The 20,042-nt window shown below is 42.3% G+C and overlaps 2 protein-coding genes across 2 annotated transcripts; one reads left to right on the forward strand and one right to left on the reverse strand.

Annotated features, from left to right (window-relative positions):
• Positions 1–14,711, forward strand: LOC311271837 (apolipoprotein B-100-like). Its single transcript, XM_084377723.1, has 26 exons — positions 1–98; positions 448–492; positions 1,039–1,151; positions 1,249–1,394; positions 1,540–1,687; positions 2,059–2,211; positions 2,472–2,596; positions 2,832–2,917; positions 3,030–3,480; positions 3,569–3,683; positions 3,788–3,934; positions 4,184–4,395; positions 4,505–4,724; positions 4,970–5,128; positions 5,218–5,421; positions 5,528–5,695; positions 5,859–6,064; positions 6,317–6,484; positions 6,583–6,713; positions 6,851–7,052; positions 7,184–7,356; positions 7,472–7,647; positions 7,746–7,870; positions 8,017–8,390; positions 8,511–13,207; positions 13,316–14,711. Exons 1-26 carry the CDS (start codon positions 44–46, stop codon positions 14,432–14,434), a joined length of 9,918 nt encoding a protein of 3,305 aa, XP_084233849.1. The 5' UTR covers positions 1–43; the 3' UTR covers positions 14,435–14,711.
• A 1,848-nt stretch (positions 14,712–16,559) lies between these two features.
• Positions 16,560–19,968, reverse strand: LOC311271902 (rho-related GTP-binding protein RhoB-like). The gene has a single exon (XM_084377853.1). The coding sequence runs from the start codon at positions 19,678–19,680 to the stop codon at positions 19,090–19,092; it is 591 nt and encodes a 196-aa protein (XP_084233979.1). The 5' UTR covers positions 19,681–19,968; the 3' UTR covers positions 16,560–19,089.
• Positions 19,969–20,042: the final 74 nt, after the last annotated feature.

Here is a 20,042-nt window from a genome sequence, read left to right on the forward strand (position 1 = left end):
CTCTCCCTACCTTAAGGCTTTCAGGAGCTTTACTAAGCCCATCATGGGGAGTACCAAGCTCTGCCTTTTGCTGCTGCTGGGCACATATTCACTAGCCCGTAAGTATTGTGTTTTTATTTGAAAGCGAATAGCCGATTTTAAGGATTCTGTGTTCAGTCTCAATCTGTTTGAGGAAAAAAGGTTTTAAAACGTTTTTTAAAAAGCAAGATGTTGCTGTTTTACATGTGACACATGAGTAACTGTAGTTTTTAATAATTGTATAAAGCTAGTGTGTTGAATTACAACAATCCAGCCTTTTGAGCTAAGCAAAAAAAGATTAAACTCTTAAGAATGGTTTAATTATACAGAGTTTATATGATTTAAGTATTTAATTGTTCTCAGTCATGTTTTAGGGCAGCTTGTGGGTTTTTAAAATGTCAAGCAAACATTTTCTCTCATCCTTTACAGAGCAAGATGTTGGAACTGTTGAGGAACAATCTCCAGTTTGCTTTTGTGAGTTGCTTTTCCTAAAATCTTAACATTGTTTTATACATTACTGTGGAAGGTGTGATTTCATTTGATAAATAACAAAAAAGAGGAGCCTTACTGGTGAATTTCACCTATCAGTCATCGTTTTCTCAGTATTAAAGGTGCACTATCTAGTTTTGGCATCGACTGTTTTTCTATGTCTAAACAAACTACATAAACAAACTTTATTTGTTTTAATGACTGAATAAACTGAATAAACACACTGACCTTAAAGGACAACACAGTTTAATACTGTTTTACTTTGTTTATATGTGGTGTACCCTGCCGCCTTTCTAGCTTCAGTGACCTTTTTTTCCTCTGAGAACAGTTTGTTTATTCTGTTATGGTAAATATGTCTGAGTTTGAATTTCTTCTACAAAACGACGCATTGCCCATTTAAACTATCCATTTAAAGTATCTAAAGGTATACTCTACAAAGTGTGAATCTGTCATATAGGTGTAAAAAAAAAAGTACAATGTATTTAACACTAACATTGCAGTGGTCTAACTGACGTTTTAAATACTTTTTAGTGGCCAAAAGATTCAAGAACTTCAGGCGGTTTGTGTACGACTACGAAGCTGAGACCTTTAACGGCGTGAATGGAGCAACAGACGACAAGAGCGGACCCAAAGTCTCCTGCAAAGTATGTTTCACAGCCCCGATCATTACTTAAAACAACAGGCTTGTGACCCTGATTAGGAAATAGTAGTACTAAAAAAAATGTTTGATCTGCTGCACAGGTTGAGGTTGATGTGCCCCAGACCTGTAGCTTCATCCTCCGCACAACAGAGTGCTCTCTGAGCGAGATCTCTAGTGTGGATGAACAAGGGATCCCAGTATATCGTCCTGCTGCTGGAGCTGAGGCTTTCAAAGCTGCAATGGCAAAGTAAGTCGCCAAAAAAGGTCTATTCATCTGTGTTATTTAGTCTTAAAACTAAAGAAATGTATGATCACAAAGTGGCTTGAAGTGAGGACATAAAAGGACAGGCTAAAATGGCAGGTTGTAAATGATGATCTGTCCACGTCAACAGGAACCCCTTGAAGATCACAGTTGAAGGACAGACTGATGTCAAACTCTACCCTGAGGACGATGAGGCTGTCAACATCCTGAACATCAAGAGGGGAATTGTCTCTGCTCTCATCGTGCCAGTAATGGAAGAGGAGAGGAACAAACAAATGGTAGCTCCCCTGACTGTTTTTATTGTCTTGTTTTTTGCGGTCAGTATTTACAGCAGTAACCGGTCAATTCAGGCCAGAGTCACCAAACAGACTCATGCAAAGATAAACAAGTTGCACAATGAATAGATAAGCTGCCCCAGTCACAGGTGATAAACACATTCCTGTAACATCATGTCCTCACAGTGGCTATCTTCAAGTCAAAGTCCTAGATAAGTTAATCTTTTCTAATGGCATCACTTGCTCTCGTTATGGGGGGCAATCGTTCAGATCAATTGATAATCAGATTCAAGGAGATTGCCAAAGTACAAAAAGCAAGTTTATCACTCCAGCTCTGAGTGATCACTGATGATGACGTCTTTCATAATTTTCAGTCCACTGTCCATGGAGTGTGCGCCACCGACTTCACCGTCAACGCCAGAGAGGACATCGCCACTGATGTGACCGTGAGCAGGGATCTTTCCAAATGCGACTCGTTCTTTGCCCGCAGGCAGAACACCAGTCCTCTGGCCCTCATCACCGGCATGGTAACAACCTCATACTGTCAACATAACGAACTGAAGCCAAGATTTGTTAAAGCTATCACACTGGCCTCTACGTAGAGGAAACAACCCTCTTATTAGGATAATATTATTTCTTAACAAGCTATATTTATAAATGACTGATGGATTCCCTTACAAAAACCAAAACATAAAAACACTTAGAAGCAGCCCACAGCTTCTAGTGTGCTATTATTTTACTGTTTTCCAGCTTAATCTAAACATTGTTGTTATCTTTCCACCACCAGAACTACCCTCTGTCCAAGATGATTAGCAGCACACAGACTTGTGACTACAAGTTTGACAACCAGAAGAAGCACATGACCAGTGGAGTCTGCACAGAGAAACACATCTTCCTGCCTCTCTCCCACAAGTAAGTTTTAAAAGAATCAAGTTTCCACTAAATAATAGAGCACTTAAGACGAAAATATTCAAATCTTTGGCATGGTTGTATGATTTTTTGTGAGGTCCGCTTTGAATTTAACACATATTTCAGGATTTTAACAATGCTCCATATTGCCAAAAAGTTCAAAACAGACATTTAGCCAAGTGTTATTATTTCCTGTCCAACTAATTTGTTGAAATTGTCTCATTTCCTCTGCAAATAGGAACGAATATGGCATTTCAACCATTGTGAAGCAGACTGTGACTCTGAGGGAGACCGCCAAGATCAACGACAGAATCTTTGACCGCAGTGAGTGTTTCAGTTTTTATAAATAGCTTGTAAAAGATATAAATATGTTCAGTATGTCAAACGTGTCAGACTCCTCTGCATTTTCTTACTGTTTGTGATTCAATCTGTGCAGATGAGGACAACCTCAAGGACCTGTCCATGGAGGTTGCTGATGACAAGTCCCCCGTCCAGACCAAGGATGCTGCCATCTCCACATTCCAGGAGCTGAACGCTCTGTCACAGACCACCAAGGGCGAGGAGCGCGCTAGCCTCTTCCACAAGCTGGTGTCTGAGCTGCGTGTCCTGAACGCTGATATCGTGGGATCTGCTGCTGTTGAGATGATGGACATGTCACAGTCTCTGACATGGCAAGCTCTGGCTCAGTGTGGCACCCCCGAGTGCACCAGCGCCATGCTGAAGGTTCTCAGGACCTTTGACGAGGGTGCTCTTGAGGTTGATGCTGCCGTCTACGCCCTGGGACTCCTGCCCAACCCCTCCCGCCTCATGGTGAAAGACATGCTGGCAATGGCTCAGTACAGGCAGAGCAAACCCATCATGTATGCCCTGAGCAATGCAGTCAGGAAGTAAGTAAAGGCACATGTAGGAAGGTCCTCCTCATTGAGACAGTTGTGGTTTCTGTTGTACATCACTAATGTCTAAATTTGTCACTAGACTGTATCAGGCTGAGGGTGTCACCCCTGAGATCACTGCTGTCTCTGAGTTCATGGCTTCCCTCCTGGGCGCAGACTGTGCTGGAGAGAAAGATCTGACCTTCCTGACCTTGAGGGTAGGTAACAGCTGTGAAAAAAAAATCCTCTTACAAAAGTTCGACTTTAAATGGCATCTTCCAGTTCCATGTTTTTTTCTAATTGTTGATACTCTTTCGTCCAGGTTGTTGGTAACATGGGAGATGCAATGGAGGCTGCTGACGCTGCTATTAAGACCACACTGATGAAGTGCATGAGACAGCCTGCAACCACACTGTCCGTGCAGCTGGCCGCCATCCAGGCTTTCAGACGCATGTCTGTGACAGATGAGGTAACCAACATCCCATTCACAGATCAAAAGCGTCCCAAAACCCTGAGTCTAAAAGAGTCGGGACACTTTAAAATGTAAATAAGAACAGAATTAAATCATTAAGTATATTAGTCCTGTTTTCAATTGAGTATATGTCTGTTTTATTAACGTTTTACACAACGTCCCAACTTTTTTGGAATGGCAGTTATAGTTTTGTAGTGTGGAGTGACAAAAAACTGACAAACAAGTTTCTGTTGTTTTGCTATCCAGGTTCGCTCTAACCTCCAGAGGGTCAGCCAGTACCCCAAGGGTGCTGTGCAGAAGCGCCTGGCCGCTTACCTGATCGTGATGAGGAACCCCCAGGACAGTGACATTGAGATGGTGAAGAAGCTGGTCACACAGGAGCAGAACACACAGATCAAGTCCTTTGTGACCTCCCACGTCTACAACATCATTTCCTCCACTGACCCAGAGATGCAGATGTAAGATAAGAGCACCTTTCAAGTGACATTTTTTGCCTTACTTCATGGACATTTTACAACCCAATGACTTACATTTAACTGATTGTGTTACATCTCATTATTACCCCAGCATTGGCAAGAAGATCAAGGATGCCCTGCAGGAAAATGAGGTCGAGACACACAACGAATACACCACCAAGTCTCGCAACTACAAGCTGGGTATGGCCTATGAGAACATGGGCGCCAACGTTCAGGGCCACGTTGTCTTTGATTCCAGCAACCAGCTGCCAAGGGAGGTCCTGCTGGAAACTACCCTGAAAGCTTTTGGTTTCAACATGGATGTTTGGGAGGTATGTAATACTGTGGGTCATATAATCAGTATTTTATTGCTTTTTCAAAAAGTAGTTTGAGCATAAAACTATATTCATTGGCATCTTCTTATTATGTTATGCTGTATTTGACTTGCTTTTGGCCAAATTTACACATCTGCCACTGAAATTAAGCTAAATAGCATTTATAACAGAATTATTTGGCCCGGATTCAGAGTTTAACCCATGCTGTTTTTGAATCTGTTTTTTTTTTTCTTTACCGACAGATTGGCATGCAAGGAAAGGGCTTCGAGCCAACCATTGATGCTTTGTTTGGAAAGAACGGGTTCTTCCCCGACACCGTGTCCAAAGCTATGTATTGGGCTGTAGACAACATCCCAGAACTGAACAAATGGGTTAATTTCCCAGAGTCTGAGACGCGCAAGGTAAATCTTGTGTTTAATTATTACTGTTAAACACTCTCAGTCTAAGTAATGTTATCATTGGCACTAATACAATAATACATCTTTCTCAGGTTCCAGAAAATCTTGTGAGAGAAATCGTCCGCAACTTCAACAAGCTGGTTAAAGATCTGCAGAATCAGGAGGCCCCAGAAGCCATGGCCTACCTGAAGATCATGGGAGCTGAGCTCGGCTACATCAAGGGCACTGATCTGAAGTTTATTGCTGATAACGCAATTATGTATGCAGATATTTTAATGAAGATCATCCCCACTCAGGTACGGACCTGTACTACTGTTATCCATTTAATATAACGACTGTCCAACTCTTTTTCTTCACCTCGGTGAGAGAGCATTCAAAGTGATTGTTGATTCTTTTTATCAGACCGTGGCTAAGCTGATGTCCAGCACTGACAATGAGATCTTCGCCCATTACATCTTCATGGACAACAAATTCATCATGCCAACAGCCTCTGGTTTGCCCCTGACATTCGCTCTGTCTGGCACCTTTACTCCTGGCGCTAAGGGAGGCCTTCGATTTGCCCCCAGAATGGTACATTTTCAAAAAGTCAATTTGGTTTTTCTATTATTCTGTTGCTTTGTTATTGAAATACTTCCTAAAATGTCCTGCAAATTGTTAGTAAAGTCTATGATAAAATACATTTTTATGACCCTGCCACCTAATTAATTTCATGTGACCTGTGTTTTGTTCACAGAAGGAGCTGGTGTTTGCACCCTCTGTTGGAGTTGAATTTGTGACTCAGATGGGAGTCAATGTCCCTGAATTTGTTGTGTCCACTGTTGAGATGCACACCAACATGTACCACGAGAGCGCTCTCAATGCCAAGATCACCATGGAGGAGAACCAGATCAAGCTTTCCATCCCCGCCCCACAGGGCACCACAAAGTTCTTCAGCATCAGGTAACAATTAACACAAAAATACATTAATATATTTAATAAATTAAATAGTTTGTGCTATAGTAGTAGATTGCAAATGCTTTTTTCTGGTTTTATGTTTTCCCTCTGTTGTTAGTCACATGAAAGTGTGCTTAAAACCTCAATTTATTGAAAAGAAAATGATATTGATGCAGCAATAAAATGCCATATCGTATTGCATTTGATTTAAAGTTTTTAGAAAGTAGAAACTCATTCTGCTTTTTTTCCTTCAAATAGCAACAAAGTGATGATTGTGGGTGCTGGTCACGCTACAGTGAGTCCACACTCACTGGGTGAAGCAAGCTGCAATCCTCTCTTCTCTGGCATCAAATACTGCACAGAAACAATCAGTGCTCGCACTGGTGAGACCAATGTCCCTTACTTCCCCCTGAACGGAGAGACTAAGTAAGTTGTTTTTTTTAAGAGTCTGTGTTTTTTTTGTCAGTTTTAAGTTGATTGAACAATGTCAGCAGATAATTAATTGTTTGTTCTTTTCACATTAGGTTTTCTGTGGACATCAAGCCTTCCAACGAGATCTCTGAGTACACAGCCACCATCACCTACGATCTCCTCAGCGAAGGAAAGGACGGTCGCCAGAAGGTCGATTCTTTGAAGTTTGCCCTGAGAGCTGAGGGTATGAGCACCTTATTTGAAAAAAAATAACATCAACCTAAGTTTTTTGATGTGCAACACCTCCTTTGTCATATCATGGGGTTAAATACATCAGTAACTAAGTTATACTTTTTCTTACTTTTAACTTTGTGGCTTTAGGTGCTCAGCCCACCGAGGCTACAGCCACCATGAAATACAACAGGAACAGGAATGTCTTCACCACCAATGTTGAGATCCCTGACTTCGATGTTGAGGCTGGCATTAAGGTTGGCATGACCTCCAGCAGTGCCAAAGGCAAAGCCATCACCCTCGAGATCTCCAACAAGAACGTGCCCCAGGTCTCTTTGATTGGCCGTGCCAAGTGAGTCAACTCAGCCACAAACTTTGTTTAAACACACTGTCAATAAATAATCTATCTTAGGTACGCATTTAACAGTTTTTTTATCCAAGCATTGACTACATCACGTTTTTGTTTTTTTTAATCAATCACAGGCTTCAGGCCATGACTGATGGCATGCTGCAGGTTCAGCTTTTAGTCCCCTCACTCAAGACTGATGCCGCCATTACCGCCACCGTGAGCCACCCTGGCGTATTCACCGTGGAGATCAAGAGTGATGTCAAGCTCGCAGAGACCTCCTCTGTTCAGGCAGTCACAATCAAATATGGTATGTCTGTTAAAGAAAATAGTGTTCATGAATGTCAGAAATTGATGATTTCAAGAATTTCTTCAAATACTGTAATGTAATGTAAAAGTAAAATGTTATATGCTTTGTACATCAGGTGTAGAGCAGGCTGAGGTTCAGCTAATGTCCAACATAAACGCTGACACTAAGATGCTGGTGACTTCAACTGAAGCCCTCCAGGCCTGGCTCGGTCAGCTTGTTGAGGATATCATGGACCAGCAGGTTGTCAAGACTGACATGAAACTGCGTCATATCGTCAACAAGGCTGTTGAGGTGAAATTAATATAATCATTATCACTATTCGAGCATACCTTTACTTAGTTCTTGTTCCTCCAGACTAAAGCATAAGAAATGTGGTGTTTTTTCATCAGGCCAGCAATATCTATATGGACAAGATCACAGCTGATGTTCCCTATGTCGAGACTCTGAGAAACAAAATGGCAAATGTGGAAATGCCTGAAATGCCCGCCATGCCTGAGAACCTATTCATGAACCTGTAAGTAAATCCACATCTATTAAAAATATTGTTTTTCATATGGATTTGAAGAAAAATACACCTTTTTTTCATTAAATTTAGATTTACTCACCAGTTGAATGTCTGTTTTGAATTTACCAAATGTTCTGCTTTCATACTTTCACCAGTGAAAGCGCATTCAAATACCGGTTCAACCTGGAGCGTTTGATCATCACCGTCCCTCTGCCTCTTGGAGGCAAATCCTCTGAGGAGCTGATGATTCCTCCAATGGTCGCCTCCCCACGCATCTCCGTGCCTCAGCTGGGTATGGAGATTGCCTCACAGGAGATCCAGATCCCCACTTTCACCATTCCTGATGAATACGATCTTATCCTGCCTCTGATGGGAGTGGCCGAGGTGTCTGCCAAGGTCAACAGCAACTATTATAACTGGGAGACAACAATGAGTGCTGGCAATGATACAGAAGATTCTCCTACCTACTTCGCCAAGTTCAACATCCTGGCTGACAGTCCAATGAAGCTTCTTGCCTTCAAAACTCAGGGTAATTTAATCTTTATTGTTTTCTTTAATTGGAAGAGTTCCACATTTGTTATTTGAGACAAGGGAAACAAGATAAATGTTGATACTAATTATTATTTTTGCTGTTTTGTGTGTTTTAAAGGAGTTGCAACAATCACAGACACAGCAGAGAAAACCATGAAACTCGCCATTGATGGTTCCCTGAACCACATGCTCATGAACACAGGTTTCAATGTGCTCGAAACCATTGCTGTCACAGACAATGTAATGTCAACAGGAAAGTACAACGTGTTTGCCAACTCTCCTGCGGGTCTGGACACTTCCCTGACTGTTACCACCCAGGTTGGCCTCGATTCAAACATGCTCTCCGGGGATATCAACATGGACGGAAGTGTGACTGTTGGACCATTGACTGCCAGCACCACCTATCTCCACACCTTCTCTGTTGAGCCAGCGAAGAAAGAAGCAAGGCTGGAGAGCACACTGAGGGTCAACTCTGAAGCCCTGAAGCTTATGAACAAGATCAAGGCATCATATGCAAATGAGGAGCTTCTGATTGAGTCAAACACCAACATGAACAGTAACCCCATCAAGCACACCACCAAAATGAGCCTGAACTACAAGGATATCAAGCTGACCATGCAGTCCGACTCTGTGACCAAGGCTGATGAGCGAATGCTTCGTAGCCAGATGGAGTTCTCCACCTCCGACGGACAGGCCACCCTCAGGATTGAGAATCAAGCTGATGACACCGAGAACCGTGCCTACTCTTTGGTCACTGGGTCCATGAATCCCTCCGGCTTGGAGATCAATGCTGATGCCTCCTTGAACATCTTTTCAAGCCTCGCCTCTCACAAGGCAACTTTGGCCTTGAACAGCAATGGCCTGGTCACCAGCTGCACAACAACTGCCCAGTACAGCCCAATGACCTTCGAGAATGTTTTCCATGGTGGAGTTGATACCACTGGTGCCACCATGTCTCTCACCACTAAGGGAGGCATCAGGGACAACAAAGCTGAGCTCAGTGTTGAGGGAAAGATGGCCAGCACAGAAGTGTATCTCAACGGCGTCTTTAAGGGCAACCTCTTTGACATCGACACCAGGAACACAGTGAACCTCAGAGTGAACGAAGATGGCTTGATCCTCTCCAACAACATTGTCGGATCTTTCAACGAGATGAGGACCGAAAACATCCACTCACTGTCTCTTACACTGAGATCTTTCACCCTCCGCTCCAAGACTGAAAACGTCCTTAACCAGAAGAACTCCTACATGCATGACATCACAGTTAACATGGAGCGTTTTATTGCCTCAGCTATGGTGAAAAATGACCTGAAGATCATGGCGATTAACTTTGTGAATGATGCCCAGTTCAAGGCAGAGCCCTACAACATGGAGCTGACTGGAACAATGACAGGAGTCTTCTCAGAGGAAGAGCTCAAGCACACTTATGAAGTCAAATTTGTTGACATGGTCCTCTCTGCCAAGTGCAACACCAACGGTAGACTCCTGGGAACTCAAACAACACAAACCACTGATATGGAGGTTGCTGGTCTGAGCATGAAGTTCAACAATGTGGCTAACTTCAACTCACCATATCTTCATCTGGAGAGCACAGTCAAAACTGTCGCTGAACCCTTCACTCTGAACATTGATGCCATTTTCAACTCTGACGCAGCTATGTATCTGTATGGACAGCACAATGGTGAATTGTACAGCAAATTCCTCCTGAAAGCAGAACCCATGCTGTACACACATTCATTTGAGTACAGAGCCTCAACCACTCATGAACTGGAGGGCAGACCCACCATCAAGACCAACATGGAGAACAAGTTCAACAGCATGCTGAGCCTCCAAGAGCAAAGTGTAACACTGAAGATGACATCCAAAGTGAATGAGCACACTCTTGATCAGGAAATGAGCGCCTATAACAACGTAGAGAGAATGGGAATCGAGATGATGGGAGCTGCCTCAACCCCCCTCTTCAGTGATGCAAGTCAAGATTACGCCATCTCTGGATTTGTGAAATATGACAAGAACATGGACAGCCACTTCATCCAGATCCCATTCATTGAGCATCTGCCAGCAGTTATTGAAAATGTGAAGACCACAGTGATGAGGCTGATGGACCAAAGCATTGAGATGGTGAAAGACATCAACACCAAGTATGAAATCAGTGCCAAGTTTCAGAACAAATTGTCCGAACTGAAGGAGGTCATTGACAACTTTGACTTCAACCTCTTTGTCCAAGACCTGAGGAAGTATATCAGCTCAGTGGAAAACTATGTGACCAACCTGACAGCCAGGTTCCCAGCTGACAAAGTCATGAATGTGGTGAAATCAATGAAGGATGCTATTGTGGCTTGGCTCAAGAAACATAACATTACTAACAAGTTCAATGCAATTTACACCAAAGTAGAAGAGATCCTGTCCAGCTATGAGGTTGAGAAGATTATTGCAGCCATCATGGATGAGATTGTTAAAATTATGAAGCAGTATCAGGTGAGGGAAAAGATTCAGTCTGCATTTGTTGCTCTCAAGTCAGTTGACATCCAGCCTGTGCTCGAAAGAGTTATGGTGCCTGTTCAGGAGCTTGTGAATGAGCTGTATTCCTTCGACTTCAAACTGCTGATTGATGACATGAGCGACTATTTCATGAGAATGCTTCAGAAGATCAAATCTTTTGACTATGACACATTCGCTATGGAGCTGAAAGAGAAAGTGGCAGATATGAGCAAGATTCCCTGCTTTGGAAAACTCTACGGAGAGGTCAGTGTCAGCTCACCTCATTACAAACTCAGGACCACTGCTGACCTGGAGAACACCACAACTGAATCAGAAACACCAGAGTTCAAAATTAACCTTAACTCACGGGCTTCATCTACTTTGAAAGTTCTTGACTTCACAGTGGACACCAGTGTTCATGTCGCTGCACCCAAGATGAGTCGTCTGTCGATCTCTGAGAACATCAATGTTGACCAGTCAAGCATTACACTCGACCACAAGGGAACAATGACCCTCTATGGCCTGTCAGCTCAGGCTTCTGCCGAAACCACCGCAAAGGTCAACACTGAGCCCTACGTTGCAGAGCTTGTCAATAATGCATTCTTTGCCATGGAAAATGGAGTTTCTGCCAATGTAGAGACTGGCTACAAGCACAACATCAACATGCCACTCATCAACATCTTCAGTGAAACATCAATGAACCAAAAGACCGTTTTCCAGCTTGAGGAAGGCACTGCCACACTGACCATCAACAATCTGGCTAATGGAAAATATGCAGTCCAGGACTTCTCAGATGAGGCAACCCACAAGAGTGACATGGAGGTGGTCATGGATTTCCACACAGCCAAAGTGACTTTCACTGGAGAAACAGGCAGCAGCGAATTCAAAATGAATCAAAATGTGGTTGCAGATTTTTGCATTTTCCGCCATGTAATTGTCGACGCCAAGGTTGAGACAGAAACACCCATCATGAAGGCCAGCGTTGCAGAGGTCAAGTTCCAAGCTAAGGTTGAAGACATGAAAATTGATTTCACTGCCTCTCACAATGCAGAGCTAACTGGACCAGTTGAGGGAACTCTCTCAAGCTCTATGCTCGCTTCAGTTACACCAAGTGAGCTTGTGTTTGACACCAAGAACAAGGGAAATGCCAAGGTTGCCCTTCCATTCAGCCTGTCTGGAAAGGTGGATCTCCAGAATGACGCATCCCTTACCCTGAACTCTGAAGTGCAGCAAGCTAGCTGGACTGGTCTGGCAAGATACAACCAGTTCAAGTACTCCCACTATTTCACCATGGATAATGGTGACAGCGAAATCAACGTATTCTCCCAGATTAACGGAGAAGCCAATTTGGATGTGCTGAAGCAACCTATCACCATTCCTGAAATCAATGTGCCATTTGTTGGTTTTAAGACACCAAGAGTTCAAGACTTTTCACTGTGGGAAGACACCGGCCTGAGCAACATCCTGATCACAACTCAGCAGACATTTGACATCAACTCCAAGCTGAAGTACATGAAGAACCCTGAGATGATCACCATTAACATTGATATGGAACCAGTCATCAATGCCATCAATAGCAATGTCAAGACTCTGCACAAGAAAGTGCTCATCAACAAGGACAAGGCTGCTGCCATGCTGGCTAAATCTTACAACAAGGCGAAGGCTGAGTATGAGAAATATAGCATTGAGCTGCCCAAAACCATCACAGTCCCTGCCTACAGAGTTCCAGTGATGAATGTTGAGGTGTCCACATTCACCATTCCTCTGCCCGACTTCAGTCTCATCACAATGCCTGCTCTGCATGTCCCATCTGCCCTCAGCAAGCTGACTCTGCCAAAAATCACTCTGCCCAAAATCCAGAACATCAGGATCCCTAAAATGGGTGATCTGACCTACGAGCTCTCTGTGAAAACAGCAATGGTCACACTGAAAACTGATGCCAGCATCCTCAACCAGGACAGCATCGTCATCAAACTTGATGCCTCTTCAACCTCTGAATTTGAGTTTCTGAATGGAAGAATTGCAGGCAACACCAACCTGAACACAGTCGACGGATTAAGATTGGCCTCTGTCCTGTCTGTAAAACATTTAGTGCTAGAGGGAAACCACGACAGCACCATCGTCCTCAGTTTTGACAATGTTGATACCTCCATCACCAATTCAGCAAAGGTCAATCTGCCTGTCATGACTGTGGAAATCTACCAGGAGATCACTGGAAACCCAGAAGAAGGCCTCGTTGTCTCTATGTCAACTCCATCTGCAGGACTCATCGCTCTTCAGATGCAGACCAAGCGCCCAGCACAAGTGAAAGCAAGACTCTATGGTCGCTACCCGGTAAGAGAACTTCTGCTTACTTATTCGCTTACTACTTACCTTTGATTGTGATTTCAGGGAAATGGCGCGTTAAATTTTTTAGTAAAAATTTCTTTTTGTCTCCCACAGTCTGAGCCAACAACAGACATTGAGATCTTGGGTCTGAGGATGTCTTTGGTGAACTCTGAGAAGCTGAACCTTCAGACAAGCTGGAATATGGAGATGCCCTATGAGATGATGCTGCGTCTGCAGAAACAGGTGCCCGTAATCATGGAGATGGTGTCTGATCCTGCAATCAGGACATACAACACTGTCTACAAACAGGCTAGCAGGCTTGAGGGTTCTTTTGAAAAGGCCAAAGAGCAGGGAAAAGTGATGTTCAAGAGGGCTGTTGACAATTTTGCAAGAGTAGATCTTTCCAATGTTATGACCACTGTCACAGATAAGACCATTTTGATCCTTAAAGAGTACCAAAAGAAAGTTGAAATTGTTCTGGATGCTGTTGTTAAATTCCTGAGAGAGACCAAGTTCCAGATCCCTGGTTATGAAGAGAGGCTGTCTGGTCTTGAGGTCTACCAGAAATTCAGCACTTTTGTTGCAGATGTATCTGAGGAGGCTGTTGAAAAGGTTCCAGAGTACTTTGCCATCATGTTCACGTCAGTCATTGATTACATAAAAGCCATTGAATTTACTCTTCCTGGCTCTAACTATGTTGTCATTGGAAGAGAAATTCTTGATGACTTGTTTGTAGCTTTGAGGAAAATTCAGGACCAGGTAATTGTCACTGTGAGGAAACTGGGGGAGATCCAGCTGGAAGATATCATTAACAAATTCTCCGCATTCATTCAGTTTACCATTGAACAAAACGAGAAATTCCTCCAAACCCTAAAATCTCAGAACGTAGAGAGGTTCTCAACCTTTGTGACTGATGTTTACAACGATGCCATGAACTCCCAGGTCCTTGCTGATGTTGCCAAGCAGGTTGAATCAGCCCGCAGAATTATTGTGGAGTATGTAAGAGCTGTGAGAGCTAGAGTCGAGAATATGTTGGCTGACATTTCTTTTGAACAGCTTCAAGCTGACATCCAGTCCTGGATTGGCTTATTGGTAAAACGTATCAACGCTTTCCAAAACAATGTCATTAAAACTCTTAAGGAGACAAGCAAAAATGTTGAACCATTTGTGAGAGTCGGAGACAGACAGATGGAGGTTGACATTCCTTTACCATTTGTTGCCAAATTCAACTAAGTGACCATCGCTAACTAACAGTGTTTGTATTGACTGTGTCTATTGTGTAACCATCTAAGACATCAGTAAATGTGTTCTATCAAAAAAATACAAAGCTGTATTTTAACAACTGTTATCTGTATCATGTTTGTCTCTCTCTCTGTTTTTCAAATTATTAATTTGTTTGTTATTCACAGTAGACTCCCAGTTGTTTTGACCCTACTGTGCTCCCTTTGTGTGTCTTGTACTATTTAAAAACAACAATATGTGGCCCTCAATAAAGACAGTTTGTACTGCATACATCTCTGTGCATTTCTTATTTATTCTTTAACATAAATATCTGAAGACATTATCGCCAGGCTTATAAAAAATAAGAGTGTTAGCAAAGATACTGACAGTATATCAGCAAATGGTGTGTCGAGGGGCAAGTCAAGGTGTGCCCTGGGATTGTGCTACAACCACAGCTTATTAGTGTAAAATACAACTGTACAACGAGTAATGAATACGTTTTTAATGTATTATATATATTTATCTACTACATATACAGAGGCAAATTCTGTACCCTAAAAACATCCTTTAAAAACCTTCCAGGGAGCAAGAAATAATCATGTACACAGTGATTAGACAACAATTGTTACAGCGGCTATTTTGCAAGGATATGAGCACACAATTGTGCCTCGAGGTTTTGGCTTGCCCTTTGGTTTGCCTTGGGCAGAAAAAGTTTAAAAACCACTGCAGTGTATGATAGGATGCTTACAAACTGTTAACATTTTCTTTAATTTGTTTAACCTTAAAGTCCCAAAAATAAGATTATTAAGTTTATTAAATAACTACACACTGAGCACAGTCACAATGTGGTAGGATTTTAAAAAGCTCACTCCACACCCCTGGCATATGCCAACGAGTCACTTCTATCCTCAGGTCTAAATTTAGTCAAGACAAAAATAGCATCAGTGACACACGAGCTATCTTGTTAAAAACAATGAGAATAATCTTAGACATAGCGTCTGTTTGACAGTTATTAGTGACAGTAAAAGGCGAGGCACTAAAATGTGTTCACCCTTTGGAATAAATGAATATATTTTTCCTAATGAGAGCTATGCCTGTGTAGTCATCAACATCGGTGAAGGAAGTAATCATATTCTTTGTTTAAGCAAATGTAGCAGAATAACAGTGTAAAAATATAGCATTAACATCTTACTTAAGTAAAACTCCAGCAGTATTATCAGCTGAATTAAAAACATAATGTATAAAGAACAAAATATCACTGACTTCTAATTATTTACTCATTAATGTGGTATTTTAATTTCACAGCTTGCAGCAGCTGTTTAAATGACTTTAACATCCTGCTGGGCAGAGATGAAATGTAACTGAGTACATTTAATAAAAGCACAATTTTGAGGTACTTGCACTTTCCTTGAGTAGTTTAATATTCAGCAGCTTTATTGACCCGCTTCGCTACATTTTAGAGGACATTATTGTATTATTTTTACTCCATTACATTTATTTGATAACTTTATATACTACTTTACAGATCACATGCTGCATCAAAGCCTTAATTTTTAAATTAATGTATTATGTTTGCAATGAGATTAAAAAACACTGATATCAGGTCCAATCATCAGCCAGGCCAGTAATTTGTCAACCTATAGTATACAGAATACATGTAGATATGTATAATTTTTTATTTTTACGTGTACTTTTGATACTGTATTTGTAGAAAATTACTTTTTAATAGTTAAGTACATTAAATATCAGATACTCTTAAGACTTTTACTCAAGTACTATTTGTAATGGTGACTTTCACGTTTACCAAAAGTAGTATTTCTAAACTTGTACACACAACGCTGTCACTGGGCAGATAAATTAAGTGGAGAAAAAAAGAACATTAAGTATAAAATATCATAAAATGGAAATACTCAAGTACCTCAAAACCTTTTCACCACTGATCATAAGGACCATATTTGTGGCTAAATACTGTATATCCTGCAAAAAAACAGAAGAACCCAATGCAATGGATGATTTAATTCACAAAATATGTCAATGAACTTAATTTAATTGTCAGTATATACACTATTTTTCTTTCAAATCGTAACTAATGTATTTTGTCGTTAGAGTGAGAAAATCAAGCAAACACATGGAAAAGTAGAGGTGGTGACACATTGATCCTTTTATTGACTTTCTCAAAAACAGTACCACTTGTTCCCTTACATTCTGTATTGTTTTGCCTCACAGAAATTTCCATTGTTTCCCAATCTCCCGTTCAAGCCTTGAAATTATGTCATCACATTAACGTAGTCATAATTTGATGAACTCTTACAAAACAAAAACACATTTTGGCACATTTTCAGCATGTTTCTCTCATTTTCTCCTCTTTAAAAAAAAAAAGTCAAATAAAGAAAAAAGGAGGAAAAACTGCTCAGTCTGACCATTGAATAATAACCTAACAACACTGGAAATCAGAGGCACATGAGGGGGGCCAGTGTGGGAAAATTAACCAGTCCAGCACAATGCATTCCTGTCCTGTAAGTCAGCAAAAAGCCCGGCAACAGAAGGCATGGAGGAATGTGACTTTTACACCACTGTAACTCTGGTTGGATTTAGAAAAGATACTCTTTTAAACTCTGATTTATCTCGACTATATGGTGACTTACTGAACAAGAGAAACATTAAGCGAAATGTAAGCTTTTTCTTCTCAAAGACCAAATCCAAGCGGGTTTTCCCCTGGACTCCCAGTGTAGCAACAGTCTCTGTAATCGATGTTCATAGCTGTCATTTGAACGAGCTCTCCCACCATTGTGCAAGAGGGCAGTAACACAACACTTCTGTGGAGACACAGATCAGACATGAGCTGGAAAAATCAAACTCAAATACATTGCTTTCTGTTGCTAACTTCAAAAGCTCCCGACAATGTTTTTGACCAAATAAATCTGGAGATACATTCACAGTCAAAATGGAAGACATCAAGTGTGTTTGTCATCTCTCAATCGATCACAATTGAGTTTTACTGCTGTAAAAAACCTTTACGTTTAGTTTCCGTCAAGTATTTTAGTCAAACGAATACCCTAATGTTTGTTTAAGATTGTGGGTTTTTAAAAACAAAACACATAAACACAGTTGAAATGTTCAATTGCCATCAGATGGCTTAATCCCCAAAAAATGAGAGTGTGCTAGCCCACTCTTCTTTATGTGACGCTTTGTAAGAAAACTCTGTAAGCGAAGCGCTCAGATGCTCCGTCCTCTCGTTGAAACATCAACCACGTAACTGGAAAATGTCAAGCACGTCTTTAAGTCTTTGCTTCAGAGAAAAACTACATCTGGCTGTCAGAGTTCAGAAACATGGTGAGACGCCGTTATGTGCTTCAAATGATTAGATGAAGGTGAACTGTAAGGAAAAAAAACATTTCTTTTGCTGGTTGTACTATTTACAAGCTACTCTCTGTAACTTCCTCCTTCATTGTTATATAAAAATGTTCAAAACACTCCTTTTTTCATGAATGTGCCATTGTAGACATTAGCAAGCATAACATGTGGGGTAGAATCATGCTGAGCAACGTTTAAAGGTGCAGTACGTAAGAACTGTAGTTTAAAACACAGACAGAAAGTGAAGGAAAGAAAATGTGTAGACCTTTATGTATCTACTGCAGTTAGCATGCTAACCAGCTAGCCACAGCCTCCCCATCCTCCTAATACCAACCCCACTAGCTGCACAGCTAACCGAGCTAACGTCAGCTACGGTTAGAGGACACTCTGGTGATATGCTTTCCCCCTATTTGTAGTGGCCAATTCTTACATATTGCACCTTTAAAAAAAAGGATATACTGCGATAACGGTTTGTACGCTCGTCTGTAACAGAACAACCACTTGAAAAACGTGCAGAAAGTACACCGGACAATGTGGTTAGCCCTTTTCAAGACCGGCCAATGTGCGGCCTCGCAGACCTTCACTGGTATTTGGCCCGCTGGGTGAAAACTATTCAATACTTTTTTTGGATGTGGTACCGACTAACGAACCTGAGACGACTTGATGTCCTCAACTGTAAACGTACGTCAGAACAAACTAAACTGTACAGTGAACACCAGGTGCGTCCTTGCACTAACGTGTACTTTCTATAAAAACCTGCCTGTGAGTCGCTGTAGTGTTCAGGTGCTGTGCAACTTGCCAAATTAAATACAGTCATCGTACAATACAAAGTGGACTTAAATAACCAGTGCAATCTTATTTTTTTTTTTACTGCTTTGCTTAACCTTGGCAGTGAGGCAGTGGCCTATGCAAACACTTTGAAACACACACACACACAAAAAAAAGTGAGCAATTTAAAATCTTGGCTCGAAAGCAGACCTTTGGAAAGAGTCATGTCCACATCAGAGGAGGCTTCTCGTCCTCCACCTGTCAGACTGGGATCATGTGGTGGGACCCACAGACAACATGCTGTAACCACACACACACACACACACACACACAAAGATATCAGGTGTGTTTTAAAACAACTTGTTTGCAGTCATGGGTCAAGCAAGGTCGTGTGATTTTCTTTTTTTGTTGTTGTTGTTTTTTGTTTTTTTTTTTACAAGGGAGTATCCCCCAAACCGTGGTCACTGCCAGTACATGTTCAGACACGGATCCCCAAACGTCTCGTCTGTGCGTCACTGCTCTCCAAGACAAAAAAAAGCGTCCATTCACATCAGAACACAGCATTTGAGACAACTTCCTGATGGTGTTTTTCGTTTCTGTAAGGCTGCCCGTGTTGCAGTTTCAAATACCTCCCAGATCCCCTCCTTGGTTTTGGCAGAGCACTCCAAATAGTCATATGCGCCAATGCGCATGGCCATGGCGCGGCCGTCCTCCGCCTTCACGGGCTCCAGCTTCAGCCGGGACAGCTCGTTCTTCACGTTCTCGTCGTTGCGCAGATCTTTCTTGTTGGCCACCAGTATGATGGGCACGTTGGGACAAAAGTGCTTCACCTCGGGGACCCACTTTTCGGGGATGTTTTCCAACGAGTCCGGGCTGTCCACGGAGAAGCACATCAGAATGACATCCGTGTCCGGATAGGAGAGCGGGCGCAGCCGGTCGTAGTCCTCCTGTCCGGCCGTGTCCCACAGAGCCAGCTGGACCTGCTTGTTGTCCACCTCTATGTCCGCCACGTACGTCTCAAACACAGTGGGGACGTACACCTCGGGGAACTCGTCTTTGCTGAACAGGATCAGCAGACATGTCTTCCCACATGCGCCGTCCCCCACCACGACAAGTTTCTTGCGGTTGTCTGCCATTCCTGCCTCTGGTTCCGAGCTCTCGCTTCCCGTCCGCAGCACAGATGTCCCCCCCCGGTACACTCGCTCCCTCCGCGGCTTTTATACTCGACAAAAGACGGCACAGACGTCTTCCGTGAGCCGCTCCCGTTTCCCCAACTCCAGAAAATATTACCAGTAACCAGTGCGATCTCTTTATAAAGCGCAGGGTGGTTTCCTAAATATAGCAATCCAATCGGAAATAGGGAGGTGAGATCACAGCGCGTGAAGGAGGAGGTGATTGGATCTCATCGAGGTTTCCTTATGTTGAGGAGGGTCATGGACCACGAGGACCCACCCGACCCAGGATCAGCCCAAATTACCCGAATCTAACTGCATGATGA

The sequence above is a fragment of the Pagrus pagrus genome, assembly GCF_965226575.1.
Source record: "Pagrus pagrus genome assembly, chromosome: 16".
In the NCBI taxonomy this organism is placed as follows: Eukaryota; Metazoa; Chordata; class Actinopteri; order Spariformes; family Sparidae; genus Pagrus; species Pagrus pagrus.